Here is a 27861-nt window from a genome sequence, read left to right on the forward strand (position 1 = left end):
CTGGTCTCCTCAACTGACCTAGTGATATTGAAATGCACCAATGAAGTTCCCTCTTCCTTTCTGCTTGTGTTTTGCCTTCGCCCCCAATGAAGGCACTTGCGCATGGATCCAAGCCCACTCCCTGAGAGCACCTCCCCTATGGCCCCTTTGTGGTGCGCCTATCTCCTCTCCAGATGGGGAAGTATAATGAATCATGCCTCTCCCAGTAGTTTCTGAAGCAGTGTTGGAATGATCCTTAAAGACCCCACGAGGGAGACTTACTCCTCTATTTACAATACATGTGGTTTTAGCATTCACTGCTGGTACCTGCTTCAATCAATTAGTACATCCTTAGATACAAGATGGGCGGCTTTCTAATCTATCATCCTTCTACCTTTATTGGCTACAATTCTATAAAGAGCTCTATGCCTCACTGTTCCTATTTTCTACATTTAAATTGTTTTCCTTTTAATTCACTATGTAATGATCTGCCCCCCCCCTCACTTTTTTTCTTTGTTGATGTATAAACTGTCCCCATTTGGGCAGTGGCCCCTTAAAACTGGCTCCAGTGCTCCCCTAACATGTCACAACCACTCTCTGAGCACTTCTTTGCTTTGTGGAACAAGATGTTCCAGCTTTGTTCTTTGCCTGCCCCAGACTTAAAACCAGCCATTCTCCAGGAAACCCTGGTGACCATAACCTATTTTTACCAGTAGGTAACAGTGTCTACTTTTTGTGGGGGTTGGGGGGATTGAACTCAGGGGCACTCGACCACTGAGCCACATCCCCAGCCCTATTTTGTATTTTATTTAGAGACAGGGTCTGAGTGGTTGACCACCTCGATTTTTGCTGAAGTGCCTTGGAACTCGTGATCCTCCTGCCTCAGCCTCAGGAACTGCTGGTATTACAGGTGTGCGCCACTGCGACGGGCTTGGTGTCCACTTTTCATAAGTAGGGAGACTAATTGGTTATTTTTACAAATTAACTATTTGCAATATGCAGCCCTTAAAAATGAGAACCAAGAATCACCATTTTCACTAGCAACATTAAAGCTTTTTAATACTGCATATAGTTGCTTGTGTTTTTCTATAGAACTTTTACCTACTTGTAAAAGTAGATAATACATTTAGGAAGTATTATCAAAATAAGTAATTTGCCTACCTTATGCACTAAAATATGTTTAATAATAGGGCACATTCGATTTTTAGCAATAAATTTGTCAAAGGTTTTTTTGTAGCTAACTACCAAGTCCTCACGATTACTATATTAACAGGATAAACTCCCAGGCAAGGTGGCACACACCTGTAATCCCAGCAGATCAGGAGGCTAAGGCAGCCTCAGCAAAAATTGAGATGCTAAGCAACTCAGCAAGAACCTGTCTCTAAATAAAATACTAAATAGGGCTGGGGATGTGGCTCAGTGGTCAAGTGTCCCTGAGTTCTATCCCTGGGACCCCTCCCCGCCAAAAGAGGATTAACTGTCTAAAGGCCCAAAATTAAATATTTTAATTTCAATGGAACAGAATAATTTAGAATGTCCTTTATTTCCTTTTGATGTTGGAAAACAAACATTAGAGTATTTTAGAAGATATCAGGAAAGGTTTCTTCAAGGGGTTGACATATAAGCTCAGAGGTAAAACACACACACAGGTCCTAAGTGTTTGGGGGGAGATGGTAAGGGCTCTCTAGATATTAGGAAAAGCATGTGCAAAGGCCCAGCGGCAGAACAGGTCTCAAGGAAAACCATTGTGGCTGGAGTGGAAAGAATAGGAGGAAAAGTAGTACAACAAGAAACTGCAAGGGAGGTAGGGGGTAAGACTATAAAGAGCTTCTGTGATCCAACGTGAAGGCTTTTTTATAAATCCTAGAAACCATGGAGGCTACCTCCAATCATGGGAGATCAGGCTTGCAATCCTGAGGGGCTACTCTAGACCCTTGTGGAAGAGGATTTGGGAAAGAAAAAGAAGAGATACTGAAAGCCTAGTAAAAGACCTGGTGCAAGAATCCAAATGAGGACCAAAAGGGACTAGGAAAAACATACAAGAAAGCAGGGAGCAGGAGAAAGTCATGGAGGTGGAGCAGTAGCAGGGATTACTTAGCAGCAAATACTCAATGTTATATATAAATTATAATATTTATTACTAATAATGAAGGAAGGTCAAAGAGGAAAGAAGCTAGGCAACACTAAGCCCCTGCTCTTCACTAGAAAGGTCAAGGACCAGAGCCATAGGCCACAGGCCACTGGGCTGACAGTTTAGTTTGGTCCTGTGCAATGAGCAGCTGCTTGTTTTCATAGGTTGAAGAGCAGGGACCTCTCATGGAGGTAACTACTAAATGGCAAAAAGAAAATAAAATAGCTGCAGGTTTTGGGGCACTGCTGCAAGGTGAATCATGAAGTTAGTTCTGCAGCTAAGTCTGGGACCAAACCCCAATCCTGGGAAGAGATGTCCCTGTGCAGAGTGCAGGCAATGAAGAGATTTCATGTTTTAAACATAAAATGCACAGGGTTCCACTTCAGTACCCAGTAAGGGTGGTTACATGGCGTTAGAGTGCACACTGCCATTAAAGAGTTTAATCTGCTCTCAGTGGGCCTTGTCCATGTCTTTAGAGAGCCTCTGGATTCACCCCCCACGATGGAGAAAAGGCTGCTGAGTCAACTGTCCAGAACTAGAGGCTGCCATCTAGTGGCCATGCAACAAGGACACCTTCGACAGACTTTATTCTAGCTAACAGCCGATGAAGAAATGACGGTGAAGTTCAAGTAAGAGCCCTAGACCTGACCTTTGGAAAGTAGCTATCTCTTCAACCCCAGTTTTCTTCCCTGTGTGCTTCAGTGTACCCTACAGAATAACAGTCACAGAAGTCAGAGTGACTGTGCCACACTTTGAAGGAGTATCATTTCCCATAACAAAACATACACACATATGGGGTCATTTCTTCCATGAATGATGCTGCTGTAACAGGTTCAGAAATGACACATCAGCACAATGATCCTCAAAGGTTATAAAATCAAAAGTGGTCTCCCCTATTACCCAGGAAAAGGCCTCCCACCCCTTGACTTAGCCCAAAGGTACTTCTCCAGCCCACCATCAGTTTTACCCCAAGTCGGCTACACTTCTCCCACTCTTCCTTAAATTTAAACCCCACCCTCCACAGCAGCTTAATTCATATGGTAAACCTGCATGCTGGGACACAGTGGTAAATAAAACGGTCAGTGCTGTGCCTTCTTGGGCCAAGAGGAATGGATGTGCCCGCCAGCCAGGTGCTGTTACTTCCCCATCCTCTCTTAGCACCACCTGCTCCACACCGACAGGCCTGGGGGCAGGGGTAGTGTTGGGGAGCAGCAGGCAATTCTTGCGGATAGCATCAAGGAGACTGTTTTGAGCACCCAGGTGTAAGCCACATGTTGTCACTTTCCCCTCCCAATTTGGAAATGTTAGCAGAAACACCCAAGAAGTGACAAAATTGACTTAAGCTCCAGTTCCAAAATACATGGCCTTTCTATTCCTATCATGCCCCCTGTACAATAACCACCTCCTTTTTAAACTCAGCATTTGAAGCAAATGTACTACTATGGTCTGAATCTTTGCCCTTCCCCCCACCATTAATATGTGGAAATCTTTATCCCCAAGGTGATGGTACTAAGAGGTGGAGCCTCTGGGAGGTGACTGGGTCATGAGGGAAGAGCCCTCGTGAGTGGGAGAACTGAGGGAACTCATCTACCTCTTCACTGTGTGAGGATACACCTAGAAGACACCAACTATGAACCAAAACATGGCCCTTCACCAGATACCAGAATGCTGGTGCCTTGACCTAGGCTCTCTAGCCTCCAAATCTGGGAGAAATAAAATTCTGTTGTTTATAAGTCACCCAGTCTAAAGCACTTTTTTTCTTGGTTATTGTTGTTGTTGTTATTTGTTTTGTGTTGCTGGGCAAGTGCTCTACCACTGAGTTAACATCCTCATCCCCTTGAAAATACTGTGTTATAGTAATCCAAATCATCTAAGACATATACTAATGTATATAAATACAGGTTTATCATATATACATTAATTCTAGCTTTGAGCAAAATCAGAAAATCTAAAATGGCAGACAAAACAGATGATTCAAAAGATGAACTACTTTCCATTTAGTGTAAATCACCTGAGTTTGCTTATCTATTAGATACACATACCTTAAATATACAGGCTGATTTAATTAGCATAATTAAATAGTTAATTTAATTAGCGTAAGAAAAACAAGCCTATTCCTTATGGATCTTTTACCTGAACACTGCTTCTATGTCCCTGCCCTTAACAGACTTTGTCTTGTTCATAGGTTGTTTCCCCAGGTCTAGAATACTCTGCTTGGCATATCACTGCCTTTCAAATATTTTCTGAGCAAGTGAATAATCTAGGGAGGATTGGGGGGGGGGGGTTCTTGAAATTGTTTAAACTACAAAGAACCTTAAAGGTCATTCTAAGTAATTATCTCCACCTCATTGATAAGGAAACAGTCTCAGAGTTTCATATCACAAACAGAAAGCAGATTCCTGTATGTCTATATATAATGGATCAGGCTAAATTAAAAAGACCAGGTAGCAGCCACTTGTGAGAATCCACCTACTACCACCTGCATCACACATCATAACAAGAATTCCTGACAAAGAGCCTGTGGGAGAGTCTTGTGCCTTCAGAATAGAGCCGCAGACTTCCTCCAGGAAACTGCCTCTTTTGTGAAAGAAGCCCAATAAAAATGTGGCCCTTAAAACACAGGCAAGTCCTGACACCCAATAATATTCTTTTGTAAAGACAAAGGTAAAAAAGAGCTTAAAACTATTAAAAAATGGATATCAGACCCTCTTAAAACAAATGAAAATGGACCTGAAAAATGTTGATGGTGCTGCCTCTGAAGGCTTAAAATAAAATCCTAATATGGCCAAGCGTTTGTCGTCACAAAGACATGCAATAAAGAGCAGCCACTGGATGTTCTAGCCAGAAAGGCAGTGAGGAAAACAATCCTAAGGCTTCAAATCATAACGTGATGTTTTCTCCAATGTGACAAACATAATTACAAAGAGATTTCAGAGAATTTAATCCTACAATCCTCGAGCATGCTGACAGGAACTACTATTTAGGGCTTTTACCTAAAAATCATCTGCTGTCAAACAGTATTGTAAGAAGAAGAATGTGATTTAAGAATCAGAAGTCTTGGGTTTTCAGCTGGGCGTGGTGGCACATGCCTGTAATCCTAGTGGCTCAGAAGGCTGAGGCAGGAGGATCACAAGTTCAAAGCCAGTCTCAGCAATAGCAAGATGCTAAGCAACTCAGTGAGACCCTGTCTTTAAATAAAAAACAGGGCTGGGGATGTGGTTTAGTGGTCAAGTACCCCCGAGTTCAATCTCCAGTACAAAAAAAAAAAGTCTTTGAGTTTTCTTCCCATCTCTGTTACCTTTATGTCACTAGCCTCCCTATGCTCAGTTTCCTAATTTGTAAAAAAAATTCTGGATGAAGCCTGACCTGTCTTTTTCACAAAGTAGCCCTGAGGCTTAAATGGAAAACAGTAAAAAGGTTTCATGAACTACTCAAGTGCAATGCAAGTAAAGCACTACCAACATTAACAAGACAATATCGATATTAAAAGCTGACAAACTCAGGGCTGGGAATATAGCTCAGTTGGTAGAGTGCTTGCCTTGCATGTATAAGGCCCTGGGTTCAATCCCCAGCACTACAAGGAAAAAAAAAAAAAAGCTGACAAACTCAAACATTATTTAAATAAAATCATAAAGCCATTTCAACTCCAACTTTACTCAAGTAAAAATCAAGGTCTGTTATTCCTAGTTAAAGTAAAAAGAAAAGTCATTCCAAGTATTTTAGGTGAAAGTTACTAGGTTAAAAATTAGCATTTGATCTTCAATACCATCTGAAATGTTCAGCCTTCACCCCAATTGCATCCTTCAAGACATAATATATCAGAACAGTTAGTTTCTTGAATGAAAACCTTCACACACACATACAAGTACACACATAGATAAGCACAGATGAATACATAGAACCACTAATTTTTTTTTCTTCTTTTTCTGGGCCAAGTAACACAAACAAAAATATTATTTTTTAATCACTAGAGTAATGAAGTTCTAATTTTGCCTAGAACTAAAATGAGTATTTTTACCCAGAAAGTTATACTTCACTCAACTTAAACTAAAAACCAGAGACATGCTTATATAATAAGCCTTTTCTTTTTAAGCTCCAAACATGCACCATCTAATATAGTAGTCAACAGACACATGTGACTACTGAGGGCTTGGAATGTGGCTAATACAAACCGACCAGGTGGACCATAAACATATCATATGAGTATATTTTGACATTATACTCTAAATAAATAATGTAAAATATCTCATTGATTTATAAATGTTGGAATGATAATATTTTGGATATTCTGGGTTAAGTACGATATATTAAAGCTATTTTTATCTGTTTCTTTCTACATTTTTAATGGGGCCATTGGGAAATTTTAAATTATATACACTCAACTATCCCCTGAAGTCCCAGGGAAGAGGCAACCTCCTGGGGATGGCAGGGTCCCCACTAGGGCACCCTCAGAACTTACTGTAGAGAAGTCATTCCTTTTAACCATTCCTGTAGAGTAAAATAACCCATGTTTTGTGCATCCAATTTCCAAGCTAGGACCAGCATAACTACCTATTAAAACAAAAGACAAATTTAAATTTCAGCAATTAAGTACATCAGCATCCTGCCAAATGCTGCTAGTCCCAAAGGTTTAGTCATTGAAATTGAACAGAAAAACTTCAAAACTGAGTTCTAGTTTGGCAAACATCTAAAAATCTTGATAAAATATTTTGTGACAAGAGCCTAGGAGAAACATGTACTCTCGTGATGCCTTACAGTACAAGTAGAAAGTGCTCAACCTCACCAGAGGGCAATTCCTCAGGATCTACCCAAATTAAACCCAGCTTCTCCTCAGTATTCCACAGATATACCTGCACAGGTACACACAGATACATATTTAATGATACTTACTACAGCGCTGTTTGTAGTGACAAAAGGTTGAAACAGCCAAGTGTTGATTGATGAGGGGCTGGTTAAACACTTCTTCATTAAATATATTCCAATCAAAGGAATAATATAACACCATTAAAATGAATGAGGTAGAGCTAACTGTTCAAATATGGAATAAATTTCAAGCTTTATTAAGTGAAATAGCAAGGTCCAAAATACTGTTAAAAAAAATTAAAAGGTAGATGGCTGCTTGGAGATGTACACTGTACCACACATACTTATTAAGTCTGTGAATTGGGCCATATACACTGGGGAAAACCATCTTCAAATAGCAAGATACTCCACTGAAAGAGCATTATGCCTGGAATAAGCCCAGGATGAGTGGGATGGCCCAATTACTCCCCAGTGGGAACTAATCCCTCAGTGCCATTCTTGCTTCTATTGAGTTTTCCAAAATTCTGCAGATATCAAGAACTGTGACAACTCAGCTTATGTTACTCACTGCTTAGCAATATCTCATGCAGCTACTTAAGAGAAAGATGGCACAGAGAACAAAGGTAAGTTATACCAGACACCTGCAGTGTAAAAACAAGCCTGTATTTCAAAAGAGCACCCAGTTTCAAGTTATCCAGAGCCCTGCACAGGAACAGAGTTGAAGCCAACCATGACGGGCAGGAGCAGGAAGTCTTCTTTCTCATCCACCTCAAGGAAAGGTAAGGAACAACTAAGCAAGCATATCATTCCTAAAAAGGTAAACAAGAGGGACAAGGCCTTCTTAGGACCATCCTGCCACTCTACTGGGATGGCCATCTCTGGACAGTCATTTATACACCCAATTCCTAGACCGGAGCCAGGTATACATAGTTGGTGGACACTCAGTTGTTGCAGAAAAAGGCGCTGGGTAGAAATACATGTTTCTAAGGTGCAGTTAGCCAGGAACCAAGATACTTGCAATTTCTTAATGTGCTTTCTTTACACAGACTCTAAGGGGTCACTTCCGGAACTGGAAAAAGAACCCCAAACCACCACACCATCATCCATGTGTCCAACTGAATCAGATGACAGTGGTGGTGAAAGGAATTCGAGTGATATAAAAACATGAAATAATGAGGCAAGAAGTCATTTAGAAAATCAATTTTAGATGATTTAATGAGCCTCTGAAAGCCTACATGTACATTAAAAACTCCAGGTTAGGGAGTATTCAGAAGATGCAAAAGATCTGCCCTTTTATCTGTTGGCCACAGGCTAGTCCTCAAGCTGCAAATCCCCAGCTGTGTCTGATGCCTGAGGGATTAAGAAAAAGCCTTCAACTAGTGTTGACTCCAGGGTTCTCCACTTGGGAAATTTTATCAGTAAGAACCTACTGTATTTCTAGGACCTTTCATCAAGTAAATGACTACATTACAGTTTTTCTTAAGTCACTAGGGTTTTTTGACTTAAAAAAAAATCTAGATTATTAGGCAGATAATAGTAATGACTGTTAAAAAGATTCTTTAAAAAGTCACTTAGAGACCAATCAGCACTAAGAAGAATTTCCCCTAAAAAAGGGGTTATGAGTCCTTTAAATTATTCACAAAGCAATGGATTTTCTCCTCAGCCCTCACATTTCTTAGAATTCTGACTCCTATACATCAATTTACCCATGTGAACTAGCCCACATTTCCTAACACATACTATGTAAGTTCATGAGCTTTATCACTACTCAGCCCTTCATTAGAAAGATTAAAAATTTCATTTTAAAACTTAAGTTAAAAAACAATAAGTGTGAGGGTGAAGAAGCAAAAACAGCAAGTCTGCATGAAGCAAGGCCAACCAGCCAAGGCAGGCATTCACACAGGGAAACCGCCTTTCACCAAGCAGACTTCCTCAAGCTCACAGACAAGAAAGCCAAGTCCTTAAATAAAGGATTTTGCCCTTAGCTTCATAAATCAAAGTAGATAAGAATTTTATAGGCCTGCTTAAATTTCATAAGCTATGAAGAAGGCGAAGTGAGGGTTTTAAATATTTTTAAAGTGCTTGCTCTTCAGTGAAGACAAGGCATCGTCTGTCACCTCATTTTTCAAATGTTAACGTCTCTGAAATTGGGATGTATCCACAATTAACAGCGTATCAAAATTTATTTAGCCACACTTTTTCTTTCTTAGGAATGATATAAAATAATCTAACTTCTATCGGTGTCATCTTGGAACTAAAGTACAATAATATATACTTAGAACAATATTCTGAATTTGGTCTTTTAGTCGTCAACATGAATTTACATTTCAAGGCTTTCTTCTTACTGAAACAGAATTCTAAAGAGTTCCAAATCAAATTACCAAAAAACAAAAAAACCCCAATGGCAATAATAACTTTTTTGAGTAGTTATTACTCCCTCGAAGCACGCTTTCTTGCCTCTGAGATTAAATGCTCAGATAATCTTACACATACCTACAAACTGACTCTGGTCTCCATCTCATCTTACTTCAGGCCTGGGCCTGCTGTGGGTTCCTCTGATCACCAGGCCCATTTCTGTTTTCTGGATAGGACCCCTAGATCCCCAGCCAGGCCCAACTCATTCCCTGATAACACTGTTAGAAAATAATCAAGCTTAGCCCACCTTCCAGCAGAAAATCTACTTCTGAAAGTTGGTGAAATGGTCTTTTTTTTTTTTTATGTCCATGGACTAGATCAGGGAAAATACTATTGATCCAGTCAGTGGTCCCCAAACCTTTATGCCAAAGTGAATAATTTATCAAGTTACCTGAACTGGAACCCACTAAAATACAAGACAAAAATCCACATGAACGAGTAAAAAGATATCCCAAAGGCACTTCGGAAAATTTAAATGTTATTTGAGGCAAGACAGTGAGAGGCAGAGGACAACAGAGGCACAAAAATGGTAAAGGTACAAAAAAATCTAAAGAAAGAGTCAAGTCTCATTCCCAGTTTTAAGAGCACAACAAATATGCATGGGACCGACACCTCTTGTAAAGTCTGAATGAAGGGATGACCTCTTGAAGGCTTTTCTAGATAATACATTTATTTAGAATACATTTATTAAACTAGGGGCGTGTTTAAAACTGAACTGCATTGTTTATGAACCAGAGCACGTGTATGAGCACAATTTTTCATTTTAGTGTTAAAAGATATTTTGTGGAAACATAAAAAAAATTCAAAGATTACAAGATGCTAAGAATTAGGCAAAAATAATTAAGCATATAAAATAACTCCGATCTTTGTAAAGAAAATATTCTAGTGCATTAATACTAAAAAAAGAGTCACCTTCTGAGCTAAATTCGACTGGAAGTAAAAGATCTGTGAAAAATTCATGGTAATTACAACCTACTCAAAACCTTTATGAATAATTATTCAAAGTTTAAGACTAACTCTACATTAGATAGAAAAAACTATTGAGGGGGACCAAGGTACACAGCATGCAGTGACTTGGTTCCCCGGTTGCTCTGTCATTATAGGTACACATGCCCACACATTTTTAAAATATCCAATTACTTAATCACTGTACCTTTTAGATACAAGAAGTTAAACTAGAGGGGAAAAAAAAAAATCACCATCATTACACCATGCCACTTACAAATCAAACTACATTTTCTTAAGTGACCTCATAAAAAACTAACCTATCATTATTTCTGTATTTTTGTTTTATTTGTAAAGGAACAAAAAATTTAAGTAATAAAAATTACTGAGTCACACAACTCAGTAAGTTAGACTTACATTTTCTGGTTCAACCCCAATGTCTTCACAAAATTTTTCCATGCCTTCAGGACCCACAACATCATCAGTACCTGCAATGAATACAATCTTACATAAATTAAATCTGACCATGCACATGATTACTACTGTAGAAATATTACATCATCATTGAATAAGACTAACAGGCCCTAACTCCTTTTGGAAGAAAGAAATCAAGTATAAAATGAAAAATATTCTGGAATCCTTTATATCTTTGAGATTCTACAGAGTCTATTTGCCCAGGCTGGCCTTAAACTTATGATCCTCCCATCTCAGACTTCTAAGCAGCTGGGATTATAAGCACATACCACTATGCCCAGAAGACTGATTTCTGTTACGTTATTTCTGTTAGATTATGTTTCTGCAGTGCTGGGGATGGAACCCAGGGCCTCATGCATGTTTGGCAAGTGCTCTACCACTGAGCAATACTCCCAGCCCTTGGTATAACCACAGTCTATCACTATGTCCTTTATAGAATATGCTTAAAAAAGTTCCACTCTTACTTTGGTAATAATTTCAATATATACAATAATTATTAGGAACACAGCAAATAACCACATAGTAATCTCTACAAAATTAACTGGAAAACAAATGTTTCTTTAACACAGAAATAAACAATCAAGTACAGTTGGTTTTCTATATTTGTTCTACATTTGTGGATTCAACCAACTGGGGATCAAAAATATTAAAACAAAAAAACTCCCCTTGTGTCTAACTAAACACTTAATAGACTTTTTTATTATCATTATTCCCTAAATAATACAGCATAACTACTAATAATATAGCATTTACACTGTATTAGGTATTATAAGTAATCTACAGATGACTTAGGAGTATACAGGAGGAAGCACATGGATTACATGCAAACACTGTGTCATTTTTATATAAGGGACTTCAGCACTGTGATTTCTGGTACCTCCAGGGGTCCTGGAACCAATCCCCATCAAGTAAGAGATGTCTGTAGTTATTTTGATCTTGATACAGGCAACAAGCTACTTTAGCTTTAGCTCTATTTCCCTCTAGAAGAACTGCTCATATGTTGCATCTCTACTTTCTCCCCCATTCATTTTTTGAGTCTTGCAATTTGCTTTCTTCTACTTCTGTCTTTTCACTGACACTCCTCTAAGATCACCAATAACCCCCTAATTGTCAAGTCTAATAAATACATTCATTCATTCTTTATTTAACCTCTTTACAATCTCTGAAAATCTGAAGTGGTTCTTTAACCACAAAACTGTCTCCTCCCATGGCTTTTTAAGTGCCTTCTCATCTGGTGTTCCTCCTTCCTCTTTTGGCTTCTTCTGCTTCTCCTAACTTGATAAATTTGATGTGCAGAGTTCCATCCTCAAACTTTTTCTAGTCCATTCTAGTACACTCTCTCTAGGAAATTTCAACCATTCTTGAGATTTTTAAGTACCACCTACGTCTCTTTCTAGCCCGCACTGCCCCCCTTACTTTTGAGCTGTATGCCGGCTGATTACCCCCACCTCCTGTTTAACTGCCATAACTAGACCTCTCTTCTGCCCCAATCCCACTTCTACTGCATTTCACTTTCAAACACCACCTCACACAATGGAGCCCATCACCTATCCATATAAAATACAGCCAAGCCTGCTTATCCTGATGTAGTCTGTCCCAACTGGTGGCACCAACAGAAGTGAGAACCTGGGAGTCATCCTATATTCCTCTTCTCCCACACTGTCCATAGCCAATTGATTACTAGTTGAACTTTCAATTTAACTGCTCAATATTCTTAATGGTATCTCTCCTGTACCCCCCTGGTGGGGGCTTATTCTTTCTCTTAAAATCCCTGATCCATTCTGTAAACAGGAGATCTTCTTTCCCAAACGAAATCCCATGCATCAGTGGCTCCCCATTGCCTAAGATAAAGTCCAAGTCTTTGGCACATCAAGTAAGGTTCTCTATGATCTAGAAAACCTTCCTCTTCAGCCTCCTTTTTTCCTACCTGAAAAGCAAGTTTTCTAGCCAAATAGTAATTGCTGAATGAATAAAAATTAAGGTCCAGAAACACCCACTGACCTGCAGTTCACCATACTGTACTTTGTACCCTGGCCTGTCTCCCTCTTATCCTCTTCCTCACCTCTCCTCATCTTCCCTGGTTACCTCATTCAACCTTTAAGACTGGACCCAAACAGGCAGTCCTCTGTGATCCCATACAATGATGTGAATGGTCTCTCATGTTTAGCATCCTGCATTCAAAAAGTGCCAGCCCTCAGTATTTATCTTAGAATTCCTCAAGAGCAACTGCTGTTTTACTCCTTCCACAACCTCAACATCTGGCATTGCTCAATAAAAGTTTACTGAATGATGAAACCAAAACCAAGATCACACTCTACAATCCTTCCTTAGCCTCTAGATCTAGCAAGTTGTCAAGTCCAAGAAAATGTACCATCTTACTGTTTTATTTAGTTAACTTTAACTAGACACATCCTGGAGTGTGCACTGTGGTAATTGCCTAGAGGACAAAGAGGGAAAAACATGGCTCCTGCTCTCCATGGAGCTTAAAGCATGGAATTACTTTCAATACAGAGAAGTAAGTGGACTGCAATAAAATGTTAAGGCAGCTGTTCTCAATGAAGGATAAACATAAAAATCACCTTGAGCACTTGCTGGAAAGTCTTGTGTCACCTTCTTTTCAGAAATTTTTGCTTACTTTAAAATGAAATTGGGCATTATGTTCATGTATTAATATACCAAAAAAATCCTAAATTAAACAAACTTTTAATTGATTCTTCCCTAATGGTTGAGGTAAGAAAACTAAGAATATATAGAAAAAAATATATAAAAAATAAAGAGGAAGTTGGGCACAGTGGCACACACCTGTAATCCCAGCAGCTTAGGAGGCTAAGGCAAGAGGATGGCAAATTCAAAACCAGCCTCAGCAACTTTGCGAAGCCCTAAGCAACTTAGTGAGACCCTGTCTCTAAACAAAATATAAAAAAGGTTCAGTGGTTAAGTGCACCTGGGTGCAATCCCAGTATCAAAAAAGTAAATAAAGTGGAAAAAACAAAAATCCCAGAAAAAGGTAACAGAACTGAATATGTACAACAAAACTTTTTTTTTTTTTTGGTATCAAAATAACAAATTTGTGATAAAAAGGAACATAATGGCATGGAGAAGAAGATATGTGCTTTGACCATATTACGAAGAACTGAGTTTATACTACCAAAAGTATATTTTATCCTAAATATATTAAAACAAACATTATTTTAAATATCAATAAACATTATTTAAAATCTACCCATAATCTTGCCACCTATCACTTCTCTCTCTTTATTTTTTTTATTTATCTTTTCCATACATTTAAATCTAGTTGTGATGATACTGGTCATTGGGATCTTAATTCTATTTTATAGCAAATTTATAGCAATATATCAATTCACCTGTAGAATTAAGATGATAATTTTATCAAGCTAATGAATGCTATTGGATAACATAAAGTGGTCAAAAAATGGAGTATGAGAGACAAAAAAAAAAGTATATTTAAAGCAAGGAGCTATGGAATGCCTTGAGTGACAAGACAGTAGAGATACATTTGGAAAGGCAGACATACTAACAAAAATCTGGAAAAAAATCAATAACACTCCCACTTTCCTGCCACTGTAAGTAGGTATTAACGTAACTTTCTCATAATAGTCCAGCAAGACCTTTATGCTGAAGTTCCCATTATTACACAAGGCTGCGTCACTGAGGCAAAAGGGTCTTCTTTGGTAGTTTTTTAAAAAAATATATTCAAAATGATGTTTATTGTACCATTTATAACATGTTTATATTTATTAATTATACTATAATTATATATGTGATATATACATCTCTTCCTTCATTATCAGACCATTTTGGCACTTTTTGCAACTGTCAATGCCTAACTTTAGCACCTGTTCCTAGTCTCTGATCTCATTTTTGTAAACCAAAAGAGAATTCTGCTATAGAACTTAATCTAAAATGGATGGAGGGACTACAGTCAGGGCTTGCAGAACTAATATGACCTATGTATGTGGGTGTTAGTGTAACTTTAAAAATCAATGTTGGCACTTGTGTATTTGGCTTAACTTCTTTTTCTTAAGATGTATTTCAGAGTGGAAATTACTTGATAAATAATTTATGTAAAACTGGCTATTTTCATTCTAACGAAAATAAATGGGTTTCCTTTTTCACATGGAGGTCTAAACAACACAGATCCTGACCTCCCAGACAATCCTATCTCAAATTACAGAGAAGTGAAGTACCAAGATAGAAAAGGGAGTAAAACATACAATCAGAGAGAGCAGGTAGAGGCCCCACAAAGGGGTAGGAGGGCTTTATTTATCAATCTTCTGAGAATCCACAATTGAATTGATAGGGATTCTGAAAGGTGAGAAGCTACATTCCAGAATATGCAAAGCAGTGCTGGGGTGAACCAGCTAACTTGAAGCTGAGGCAGGCTGGGCGCAGGCTGCAAGAGCCAAGGAAATCAGGAGGCAGGATGACAAATAGAACTGAGAACTCTGGAAAGAACTGAGTGATGGACCCCAGGCTCCACATCCCTGCCCCCCAGTAAAAGCATAACGAAGTCACCCTTTATTCTCAGCTCAAACCAGCTGGCTCTCTCCTAGAGACAGTACACAGCCAGGGCACCTGGGCCTTCCTCAGGTAACCAAACAGCCAGCAGATCACAGCTACAGCTACAGCACATTCTGTCAGTTATCCTGGTTTTTCTCACAGTTCATTACTCTTAAATAATACTGACCCACACTTTCAACTCATGTGCTTGAGATATTCAAAGTAAAAGTAAGTAATTGGAGCTTTCAGTGATTCCCAATTTGAAGCAAATTTCCCTAGTAATAAGATAAAAGGAAAAAAAATGAAAGAAAATCAAGGGTAGGTATAAAACTCAGGAACAGCCATATCCATAGAAACGTTTTGCTGAGATGAATTACAAGGAGTCACTCAGCAAGAATCCCAAGGAAACTAAAAAATGTGGCTTAATTTTTACTTTCAAAATGTCACCTTTCTTCAGTCAGAAAAAAGCAAAAGGAAAATTCCACTCTATTCCCTTTTTAAAGAAAACAGTTTATACTTGCCTATAAAGGAAGACACAAAAAGTCAAAATAGCTGTGCTACTATGGTGGGGTTCTATCAAAAATTTCCTTTTTATACTATATTTTCATACAAATAAATGTGAATCAATATTGGAAAGCAAAAAATCTTCATAATTTTCCTTCAGTGGAAAAATGCTCCACTTATTCAGGACCCATTTCCTGAACCCTTGGCAAAGTGTCAAGTACTTTTTACTAGGATTACAAAATGTCTTCAAGAGACTCATGACCTAAGGAAGTACACATGAAAAGATAAATTCTAATACAATGTAAGTGTATGTACAGTGTCCATGCCCTAACAAACAAAATCCAGTTGAATCTAATTAATGAGGAGAATTTACTAGAAAGATACTGGGAAGAACTTCCCAAAATCCAAAGAAAATTAGAGGAATCAGGGATGTAGCTTTTCAAGTTCATCAGTTGGGGGGGGGGGGGACATTTGTTTCCCAGCTTAAATCTAAAAATCCCCTCCCAGAAAATATGGTCCCTCTGGACCAACCCCTGTAACCAAAGGGGAAAGGCTCATCAGAAAAAGGATAGTGAGGGTAGGAAAAAATTGCCAGATAAGATCAAGGAGAAAAATCTTCATTTTTATACTCAATAAAAAGGGATCAAAATAAGTTATAAACAAAGTCCTAATTTTTGGAAAAAGAGGGTTATTAATATAATTAAGGGGCTTAAAAGATATACAATACTAAGAATTAAATAAGAACTCAATGCAGGTTTTTCAGAACTAAACAGAACTACTACTGTTGGATAGAAAAGTGGAGAAAAATCTTCCAGCAAGAGGACAGAATTGTCTTTTATCCTGTAGGTAGCAGGAATTTCTAAACAGAGGGCAGGAGGGTTTCAGGGCAGATATTGTTAGAGAATGACATGAATGTTCTGTTCTGTTTATTTATTTTTAAGTAAGACAAGAGACCTGGTCTAGAACAGAGACTGATAACAGGAAAATTGGTTTGAAGGTTGCTGGAACTGTTATGAAAAGGGAATGAAAAACATGAGGAAGAAAAAAGGTTAAAGAGCTTACAATTCAACTTCATCTGAAAATGTTTCCTTTTCTCTTTTTTACACCATTCACACAATACAAGTCCTAGATTACAATATTAAAATATCCAACCAATTATAGTAAGTTGCAAAACTAAATTTAAGACATTCTAAATGAAAAAACAAATATTTTATGCCAAATGATCTTTCAAAATAGAGACATTTTAATATAAAGAAATTCCATTGTACTACAAAAGGAATCAACATGGCAAAGCTTATTTTAACTTCAGTGCTTAAATCAAATAATTACCCATTATCAGAATTCTAAATAGGTCTCCTAGCAATCCAAAGTATTTCTCCCAAGTGCATTTCATCTTTTCAGTTCCCTTCTAATGTTCTGAATTCTTTGGCTTAGCTGCTGACTATAAATAGGACATTTAGTGATTTGTTTCAACTACATCCCTCCCTTCCGTTCTCCCTCTCTTCAACAGGGACACAAACACAATACACAACATACAAGCACTGAATTTAAAAATTGTTAAATTCTTTAACCTCCTCTAAGGCACTTCTTTATTTTCCTAAGGGCAGTCTTCCATGATATAAATGATTACCCACCTGCGTATTCATAGAACCACTCTAAGCACCTCTTATTTGAGAAGGCTTCCTCTTCAGTCTTTATTCTAGTTGAATCATATTTTCTATACATGCTAGAAATTGAAAAGGTAGTTGTAAGTTATTTAAAGATACTGAGTTCTTTTAAGTAGCAGATAATTTTTACTTTTATATAAACAAGACATTCACTCAATCAGTATTTTAAGTATTTTAAACAGATTACTCCCTGGATTTGCAAACAGCAGCTTTTCTAACTACGGTGTTAAAATATGGTCATACACCTTAACACAAAATGAGATTTTTTTGCTGAGGAACAAGTAATCAGTAAGAAGTACATTTATGTGATATACTCTCTTCTCATGAGCTAGAACTTACTAAAGAATGATAATAAGGGGCTGGGGATGTGGCTCAAGTGGTAGTGCGCTCGCCTGGCATGCGTGCGGCTCAGGTTCGATACTCAGCACCACATACAAACAAAGATGTTGTGTCCGCCGAAAACTAAAAAATAAATATTAAAAAAATTCTTTCTCAAAAAAAAAAAAAAGCCACAGCAACAAATGTCTAAGGCGTTTTCTTCAATTAATGATCCTAAAAATCACTTGTGTCTCTCCATTAACTCTCCATTAAGTTCTGACTTCTGTCTTACAAGTCAGGCTGAGCACAGAGCATGATGTAAGAAAGACCTGTCAATAAGAGACAACTCAAGAGCACACTTAACAAGTACAAAGAAACATTAATTCATGTTCAAGCTTCCAAGGGGGAAAAAAAATTCAATCATAAGGTTGACAAGAAAAAGTTATCTTGGATGAGTCCTTGATTAGTGTTAAGTCTTAAAGCCTCAGAAGAGAGAAGCATAGCTCCCACATTCCACACTGTGGCCACATAGCCTAAGCTGGAGAACTGAATCAGGAAGCACAGCCAATGCTCCTGCTACTCCTTACCAGGGATGGAGGACCTAGAGCTTCCTCACTAGAGAGGGGAGAGTAAGTAGGCAGTGGTTTTAAAATCATGACTTGCATATAAAAAGTATAAGTATAGACATTTGAATCTATTATTTGTATATAAATTACCTAGAGAGTTATGGTTAAAAACACTTATAAATAACTTTTATTTATATAAGAATATAGAAGATGAAATTCTTTTTTTAGTGCACATTTACTCCTGACCTACACAATCAGATTATCTGTATAAACCTCTGAATAGAAATTCCTGGTTTTTATTAAAAAAAGAAACAAAAAAGGAACACAGCTATAAGGATATTTAGTAATTGAAACTGTAAACCATAGCCACATGCAGTACTGTACACCCGTAATCCCAAGGATTCAGAAGGCTGAGGCAAGAGGATCATAAGTTCAAGGCCCATCTCAGCAACTCAGCAAAAGGGCTAGGTATATAGCTCAGTGGTAAAGTACTAAGTTCAATCCCTAGTACCAAAAATCAACCAAACAAAAAAACCTGCAAACCACAATTTATAACTTTTCCTATAAAACATGGGAATACTACCTGGAAATAAAGGTAGATACTGGTCAAGGGTTAAGACAGATCTTTAATCCCGGGCTCAGACATTCCTGTCATAGCTCAAAGCCTATAAGCAGTCAAAACCTGGAGTCCTTTGTATGGCACTATAATATTTGATTCTGAATTACTTAAAAATGTTCTACATAAAAAATGGACCAAGATCATATAGTGGAATATCATTCGGCAAATGAATAAAATATGGATAACTGCTATTATTACACTGTCATGCCTAAAAAACGTAAGTGAAAAGAAGTGAGATACAAAACATCATTTACACAAAATGTCCATTAAAGCACATGTATCTGCAGGGATAGAAGGTAGATCAAAGGCATTGCATGGGGCAGTGAATAGAATCGGGAGTGGCTGTGACTAGGCATCAGGGATGTTTCTGGGTTGATGGGAATGTTCCAAGCTGGACTACAGTAATGATGTTCACAACTCAGCTAAGAAGAAACCACTTTTGTAGACTTAAAATGTATGAACTTTAAGGTATATAAATAAATTGGCTTAAAAAAAAAAAAAAGACTAAAAATTCAGAAATTTCAACTGCCAGTTTTTAATCTGATTTTATCATATTAAATTATATTAGACTGTGGTGAAAAAAATAACAAGGATTACAAAGGCACAAAATGCTAAGTGGTTATTAGAATTAAATAATTCCCTGATAATAACATTTCATACTGACAAGAAGACATCAAGTAACCTGGTTTAACAAAACTAAAAAACACTGTCCTAAAGATTATGAGTGATCCCAGCAACAAGATGCTAAGACAGAAGGACCCCATGTTGGGGGCCAGCCTGGGCAACTTAGTGAGACCCTGCCTCAAATTTTAAAAAAATTTAAAAGGTCTGGGGACATAGCTCAGTGGTAGAGTGCCCCTGGTTTTAATCCCAGTACTGCCACGCGCACACACACACAAAAACAAAACAAACAAACAAACAAACAAAAAACCCACACATTGCTACTGATTATCTTCTAAATTGTCTTCTTTTTTACATAATATTTTCTATTCATTTGAAATATGAATAGTGACATTATTTTCACATTTTCAGAGTCCTCTGTATTCCTCCAACTGAGTTGTAGCAAATATATCACAGCAAGGAAGAAACAGAAAAATCTCATCTAAATCCCCTCAATTTAAGATGTGAAAATTCTAGGCTGAATGAAGTGACCCACAGAGCCAGAATGGGGAAAGACGAGAAAAGACAGAAAAGATTAGACTACGATGTTTTACATTGTTTAAAAAAAAGAGAGATAAGGGTTTGGTGGCATGTGCTGGTAGCTCCAGCTACTTGGCAGACTAAGGCAGGAGGATCACTTAAGTTCAGACATTTAAGACCACTCTGGGCAACACTGTGAGACCCCGTCTCAAAAAGAAAAACACAGGAAAAAAATTGCTTATTAAAATCAAGGTGAGACAATAAAGATTAAACATTTAACAGGCCTAAAATAAACATTTAACAGGCCTTTGGAGTCACCAAAATTAACAGTTCACTTGTGTAAAAGGGAAGTGGTTTGAACAGTCTAGTTTTTCATGGTTTTTGTCAAATCCTCAACCATCTGAGAATAAACCTCCATGTGGCTAACATTCTGGGTAAGTGTAGAACACACAGTACAGGCGCATTGCTCCAGCCCTGTGGCTGTAGTCAGAGGGTGAGACACTATAAAAGAACAGACAATTTTGTGGTCCTCATGAGACACCAACAGTAAGGCTTTCAAAGGAAAGAAACTACTGCTACTCCAGTTTTAATGGATCCACGAATTGAGATAAAACTTTAATCTCTAAAAACTCAAATTATCTATTTTGTTTCTGTTTTATAAAACCAGACATAAAAATACATAAAAATAAGCATCATTAAATAATTTCACTTTGAAAGATCATCTGGCAGAATCAAAACAATGTTCCAGGTGGCATCTACACACTAAGAAGACCCTATCAGTATTTTCAACATGCATGTCATTAATATGAATCTACAGTCTCTGAACCATACCTATCATGTCTACTTTTCTTGGCAGATAAATCATCTCCAGAGGCAGGTCTTCTCTTTTTCCTTGGGGGCATCACTTTACTAAAGCAGTCTGAAGAACTGCAAGACCGCAGGCTTCCTATAAAGAAAATTCAGAATATAAATTAAAACATGCTGCACAGGAACTCCTACAAACTGTAGGATTGCTAAATTTAAAAACAGCCATGGCTTGTATTGTGAAGGGTTTGATGTTATCAGTAAATACTATAGAGAAAATGGTTTGTAAATCCTCTTTGAAACAATGTTAGTCAAGGAAAAAACCTAGCAATGACACAAAACAAGTGATTACTTCTCACCACCCAAATCATACCAGAAATAGAAGCAAGCTCAATTTTAATTTACTCTCCAGAAATACTAATGGAAATCACCTAAACTTTTGGTTTCTCTTACACGTCAATGTTCCTTCAAGAGAAATGCACTGCTATTGCATTTATCTATTTCATTAGGCAAGGTCAGTTCAATCAGGAACCATGACTCTAAAATACATATAAGCACATCAATCCTAACGCTCACAAGCTACAAGGGAAATGATTGGCAGAGGGGAGAGATTGGGGTATTGTGGCTCGGGGGAGGGGGGGGCGAGTCGTGCAGAATCTGATGTGACCCTGAACAAAATTTTCACAATAACTTTTCTTGTTTCTGCCACCTGAAGAAAACTCTGCCATTTTTCAGTCAGGGTTTACAGTCAGAAAAGCAAAGCTTTCGTTTGGTAAAAAGGTATTAAAATTTAATAATAGACAATAAGAATTGCAAAGAACACTCAGTGAGCACTCACTGGGAGTCTGTCCTCCTCTTAACTTTTGCAGATACTAACTCAGGTAAGTTCGTAACAAGCTGCTGAGGAAAGGACCACTGTTGCCTCACACAGGGAAGAAAACAGAGAAAGCTAAAGTGGTAAAACTGGGATTCAAACTCAAGCGGTCTTGCTTCAGATTGTCCTAAACCATTATAAATTGCAAGACAATTATAAGATAATTAAATATCCCATTTTGGCACAAGTGCCATCAGATATGTCATATGGTACCCACAATAACCCTGAATGACAGGCAGGGCAAAGATAATTATCTACTTAAGAGATGGGAAAAAAATCAAGGCTGAGGCATTCAAGTGACTTTTCAAGATTTGTGAAGCAAAAAATGGTGAATTCTGGTCCCCACATCCCTCCCCCTTTCTTTGGCTCTTGGTTGAGGGACCTGGACTCTCAGGGAGCCATGAAAACAAGAGAGCATGTGAATGCTGCTGGAGTTTGGCAACCTGCACTCAATGAACTATTGCCAGCTCTTTGCTAATGATGCAGCAATTGCTAACTTACTCTGGGTCCCTTGATTGTAATCTGAAGAATGGGACAGTGATATTTCTCAGGATATTCATGAAGAAAAATATCCTTCAGTAAATACATAGGTACCAAAGCAAGCACTGTGTTTAGGTACCTGCAGCAGAAGTGTAAGGGAACCCAAGAAGCCCTACAGCAAAGCCAGCTCTCAGCTACTATCTGCTACCACTCCTTCAAAGACAGTTATAGTTTGGATCTTTAAAGTTCCCTGGAAAAATCACATGTTAGACAATGCAGGAATGTTCAGAGGTGATATGATTAAATTATGAAAGCTGTAACCTCATCAGTGGATTAATACATTTGAGATTAATAATGTGAATGAACTACTGGGTGGTAATTGTAACCATGTGGGTGTGGTTGAAGGAAGTAGGTCACTGGGGATGTGACGCTGGACTGTATCTTGTCCCTGGCTCTTCTCTCACTCTTCCGCTTCCTGCTGCCATGAGCTAAGCAGTTTCCTCTGCCACACTTTTCTGTCATGATGTTCTGTCTCATCTCAGGCCCAAAGTAATGGAGCTGACTGACCATGGACTGAACTTCTGAAATCCTGAGCCTCAAATAAGCTTTCTTTTTACATTATTTTGGTCCCACTAATGAAAAGATGGGTAGCAAGAAAGTAGAGACTGAGAAGCAGAGAACTAAGAGCAAAGCCATGGGTAATATGAATACTAAAGGGGCTTAGAAAAGAAGGTGACAACCTGGGCAGGGAGAAAACCCAGGCTCTCCTCTCCTCTATGATGTCCTGGAAGCCCAAAGAAAGAGTTTCAAGGTGGGACTGTTCAAATACTGCACAGAGGTCCATCAGGTAAGGAGTGAAGGCACACACTGCATTTAACAATGAAGTACAACAGAGATGGACCTGGAGAGAGCAGGCTAGATGAAGGTGGTTGGGGAGGGATGTGAGGTGAGGAAGTGGACAGGGTATGTGTGCAGCGTTCTCTAAGGACACCTGCTCTGAAGACAAGGAGAGGGCTCTCAGTAGCTGAAGTTATAAGGCTGCTAAGAGCAATGATCAGGGCTATACCTGAATCCCAGGTCACATTTAGGCTTCTACCACTATGCTAAGTTTCTTTGGTGATAGCCTTTAGGGACATACCAGGGGAAAACACCCTTTCTGTTATGAGGCGAGATGACCACCCAAGTGGGCTACAGCCCAGAGCCTGTTTCTACCAGCCCCTGAGCTCAAGAAGCTTGCTCTCTCAGCCCAGATTCCATGTAAGTAAAACAAGATGACCTCCAGCTACCTTTCCCGGGGGCCTAACAAGACCTATCCTTTCAGAAAAAAAGTACCCTAATATGTCTCTCTCCCCAACAGGGGAAAAAACTGGAAAAAAAAAAGAATAACCAGACATAGAGTGCTACCCCCACACCGATACTCCATTCATCTTCCCTGGAAAACAGTGTCCTGTTTATAAACAACACCAAAATACCAAAAGGTCCAAAGAACTGCAGTGACCCAAGTTTTCACAGATCACCAATATTTAAGAAAAAGATTTATCCTTGTCTATTAATGCCTCATGACAGAGTTTACAGGAAGAAAAAGTCTACACTGCCTGACTGTGAAGCCAGTAGCACTGCCTAGAAATGAAAGAGCAGGCACAACACTGGAAGGCTTGCTTCTCCCTGGATGTGGACTTGTGAAGGAAAGCCATCTTCTTCCAAGAGCAGGCATGATTTGGTTCTGGGTGTCTAGCCTGGCGGTAACCTATTCTACCTGCAAGTACTTGCAAAACACTGAAGAAAAGGCATGCATCTCATCTCGTCAGTCCACAGGAAGTGTACATTCCAAAATAATGTCTTCTCCAAGAAACACTTCATACTAGCTTTTCTACCATCTGCTTCTTCGTGAACACTGGTATCACCTAGCTTTTGCTTACTCTTACCTTTCAAGAGTAGTACGTTTCTGGTAAACATTGTAAGTTAATTCACTTTTCCAACTTTTTCTTATTGATGAACGCTTTCTGTTAAAAGATTCACAAATCATTGTGTCTGTGTAAAACTTATTCATATTAAAGTCTCAAACCATCCCGAGTTCAGCAATATACTCTTCTATTTATTCAAAACATTATCTCCTAGCTAAGAAGCATGACTTCCTTTTTTGTCTTTCCACTCTAAGCATCAGCATAAGTGAGTGGTTGTTGTAGAGCCATTTTTACAAAGAACCCATGCCTCTTCCCCCCCCCCCCCAAGTCACCACAGCCCAGGCACTCTCTGACTTACTGCCCTGCTCACAGCCACCTCACAGCGGGGATGCAACCAACTGGAACTTGGGAAGGAAGTTCCCAAGGACCACACACAGTTCAGCCCTTCCAGGCATAACCACCTAGAACCCAGGATGACAGGAAAGTTTCAGGCTACAGAAGAAGCAATGTTTTAATGCCATGGAAAACAAGTTTACTTAAAATAATAATTTACCAAAATGAACTAAATCAACCAAATACACAGATAGCACAATTAAGGCTATTTCTTCCAGATCAGATCCCTGTCCCCACTCTACCCTCACTGGCAGATCCTAACCATGCAAGAGCAAAAACCAGAAATTTTAAAGTTATGCTGATGCATAATAATATACTAAGGTACCTCTTGGTTTGTGGGTCCTGTCTAGCTCATTTATACATACAGAGCAAGCAGCTAATGCAGTATCTTGTTACGATAAAAACATATATATGTTATTGAATCATTTGATAGTCTCTCAATAAATATTTGTTGAGTGTGTTCTCATGACACACATAAATCAAATTCTGCTTAAAAATCAGTACACGTACAAAGACTTAAAATACCAATGAGTAGATAATATGCCATCATTTCTGATTTTTTCACCATTTGTCAGCAAAACAAAGACTTGACTTTACGTTTCCTGGCAGGCAGAATTTAAAAAAAAAAAAAAAAAAAAAAAAAACACAAATATTAGCAGAGTATTTGCTCCTTGAAGTAACTCAGTGGTAATTCTTTTTATAAAAGAAATACTTAAATCTAAGTAGATATGTTGCAAAAATTTGTTTTTATTTGTATCATTAAATTTAGACTTAACCAATAACTTGTATTACTTCATCTACTTCAATTAAACTTTATCTTTCAACTACAAAAAAATTCAAAAGTAAATAATGTACACAGAATATTATGGAGTATTTATTTGCTTCAAATATCAAGACTGATGTTTTAACACATCGACAATAATTACGACACCCTCCCCTGACAACCCTGTGCTAGGATTCTTAACTCAGGGCCTCATGCAAGCACTCTACCACTGAGCAATGTCCCCAGCACAACTTTTAGAGTATTTACCTTCACAAATCTGAGAGGTGTTTCTAACATTTCTGTACTAATGGGGGGTAGATCTGAAAACAATCCTCTCACTGCTAGAGGCTCTTTCTTAATGCTGTGATATTTGTATGATCCTTAGGGATGCAATAAAAATTGTGTATAGTTTTCAACCCAAGATTATGATTGGAGTTCAGGTTCATTCTTTTTGGTTCAGTATTTCAAAAGAACAAATTAAGTATCTTATAAGTGACCATTTTTTTCCTAAATCAATCAATCAATCAATGAATATATACATAGGCTACTTCCCAAATCAAACAATTAGAAATACTGCCAACACTCTTCAACAGGTCTATCCTAGTATTTGCCCCAGAAAGGCAACCTGAGTTACCTGGATCAGTCCTTTAATGTCTATCCAGCTTGCTCTTTTGATTACAGTTTAATTAAACACATTATTCCTTAAAAAATAATGCTTCAGTAGTTGCTTCACTGATTTTACATATTTGTAAAATATGGTCTTGCTTTATGGGCCTCTGTAAAGTGAGCTCCTATCAGAATTGATTTTCTATACGACGTATCAACTCTTGTGTCCATTTTCCAATCATCCCCAAACAAATGATTTACCAAATTAAAAAGTGTTTGACTCTTCCAAACTTATATAATAAATGCATATTCCAATACAAACCTCACTGCCAAAGGGGAATAAAGGGAAGGAAGGGGGATGGAAATAGGGAAGACAGTAGAATGAATCAGACCTATCTTTCCCTTGCTCATAAATGAATACACGAACAATATAACTTCACATTATGTAAACCTACAAAAATGGGATCCTAATTGGAATGGGTGGCTCTCCATGTATGTGTAATACTCTCTACTGTCATGCATATCTAAAAGCAATTTTTTAAAAACTCACTACCTAATTTTTCATTTTAGTGAACTTGATGTATCGCAGGTTTGGTTCACTTAATGATGTTTTACAGGGCTCATTCTGCCACTTCAGTTATTTTTACATAGCTAGTTCGCCTCACTACTCACTGAACAATGCCATAAAGATTTAATAATTTAAGTAGATAAAAAGATAGCATTTTAAGATCTTTCCAGTAGCTGTTTTATTTCAATTTTTTTAACAGATCACTGCACTACTTACCTGCTTGAGTATAAAATTAATTTCTAAATGAACAATTTTTATCCTATTTAAAAAGTTTTCCTTTTCCTTTCTTTCTAAATAATACTGACTTCTGACACCTAGAATCAACTTCCTTACACATTTCTTTGTCCCGTTTTTTTTTTTTTTTCCTTTTTTTATTCATTCATTCTATTTTGGGTCACTTCTCCAAGAGTAACTACTAATTCTCTCTCTTACTTGGGAGGAAGATTAAGAACACCAAAGAAAAGTGTTAGAGAAGCCTTTTCTGACTTGGGTTTGGCTCTTCCACATGCAATTTTTATAGATGTGGCTCAGACTCTTGTGATGGGATAAGATAGTCAAAGAAGCATCTGAGCAACTAAAGCTTCTCAGATTCCAATCATCATAGTTTTACATTGTTAAGTTTTTAAGTCCATTTTGTTGGGTATGAAAATCACAAGTGATGCTTCGTATAACCAGAAAGAAAAATGCCAGACATTCACAAGTCATCAGATACTGTACCCGCCGTATGCAATATACCAACCATCAGACACAGCTGCCGTTCCCAAGGGCAAAAGAGGGGCATGAGGCCAAATGCTTTTTCCAATTTCCTTTTCCTTAAATATGACTTACAGTGATTAAATTGTCACATATCAGGTTAAATATATAATGTGAAATTACTATAATTACTCATTTAAATCAAACCTTCAAATTAACAATATAATGTGTAGAATTCAGAACTTAAGAAGATATATTACCATATCTTAAAGAAATACAACTTTAGAGCTTTACAAATGCAAAATTGTTTTAAAAACAAAAACTATTTAAAAAATAGTTTTAAAAATAATACTATACTAAAGAATAAGATGAAAAATAAATCCTCATAGTTCACAAACATCATTTCAGAATGAGAAACAAGTGTTTTTTTCCCCTTAGTTATTAAGACTGGCCCTAAAAATTTTATTCTAGCATTACTGAAAGTAGCTAAAAGTTAAACATATAAATGTGTGTTATTAAGAGCCTAGAAAAACATATTATAATGTATCTATGAACTAGAAAATTTATGTAGCCATTTAAAATTAGAGAAGATGCTTTATAAATGTGCTACTATAAAGACACACAGTGCCCTATAATACTCCTGCCCCCTTGTCTTATTCCTCCCTGAAAGCAGGAATATCTGGTCTAATTAGTG

General features: G+C 37.8%; 1 protein-coding gene across 3 annotated transcripts in view; it reads right to left on the minus strand.

Moving 5' to 3' along the window:
- The window catches only part of Dcun1d4 (defective in cullin neddylation 1 domain containing 4), a 70766-nt gene that overhangs the window by 18232 nt on the left and 24673 nt on the right, over nt 1-27861 (minus strand). For all 3 annotated transcript variants that reach the window (XM_026386633.2, XM_026386623.2, XM_026386613.2), the window contains exons 4-7: nt 20914-21028; nt 17407-17498; nt 10691-10761; nt 6570-6661 (exon numbers count right to left, since the gene is read on the minus strand). In XM_026386633.2, the coding sequence (XP_026242418.1) occupies nt 6570-6661; nt 10691-10761; nt 17407-17498; nt 20914-21028 (370 nt within the window). The remainder of the gene's footprint in view (nt 1-6569; nt 6662-10690; nt 10762-17406; nt 17499-20913; nt 21029-27861) is intronic.

The sequence above is a fragment of the Urocitellus parryii genome, chromosome 10 (assembly GCF_045843805.1).
Source record: "Urocitellus parryii isolate mUroPar1 chromosome 10, mUroPar1.hap1, whole genome shotgun sequence".
In the NCBI taxonomy this organism is placed as follows: domain Eukaryota; kingdom Metazoa; phylum Chordata; class Mammalia; order Rodentia; family Sciuridae; genus Urocitellus; species Urocitellus parryii.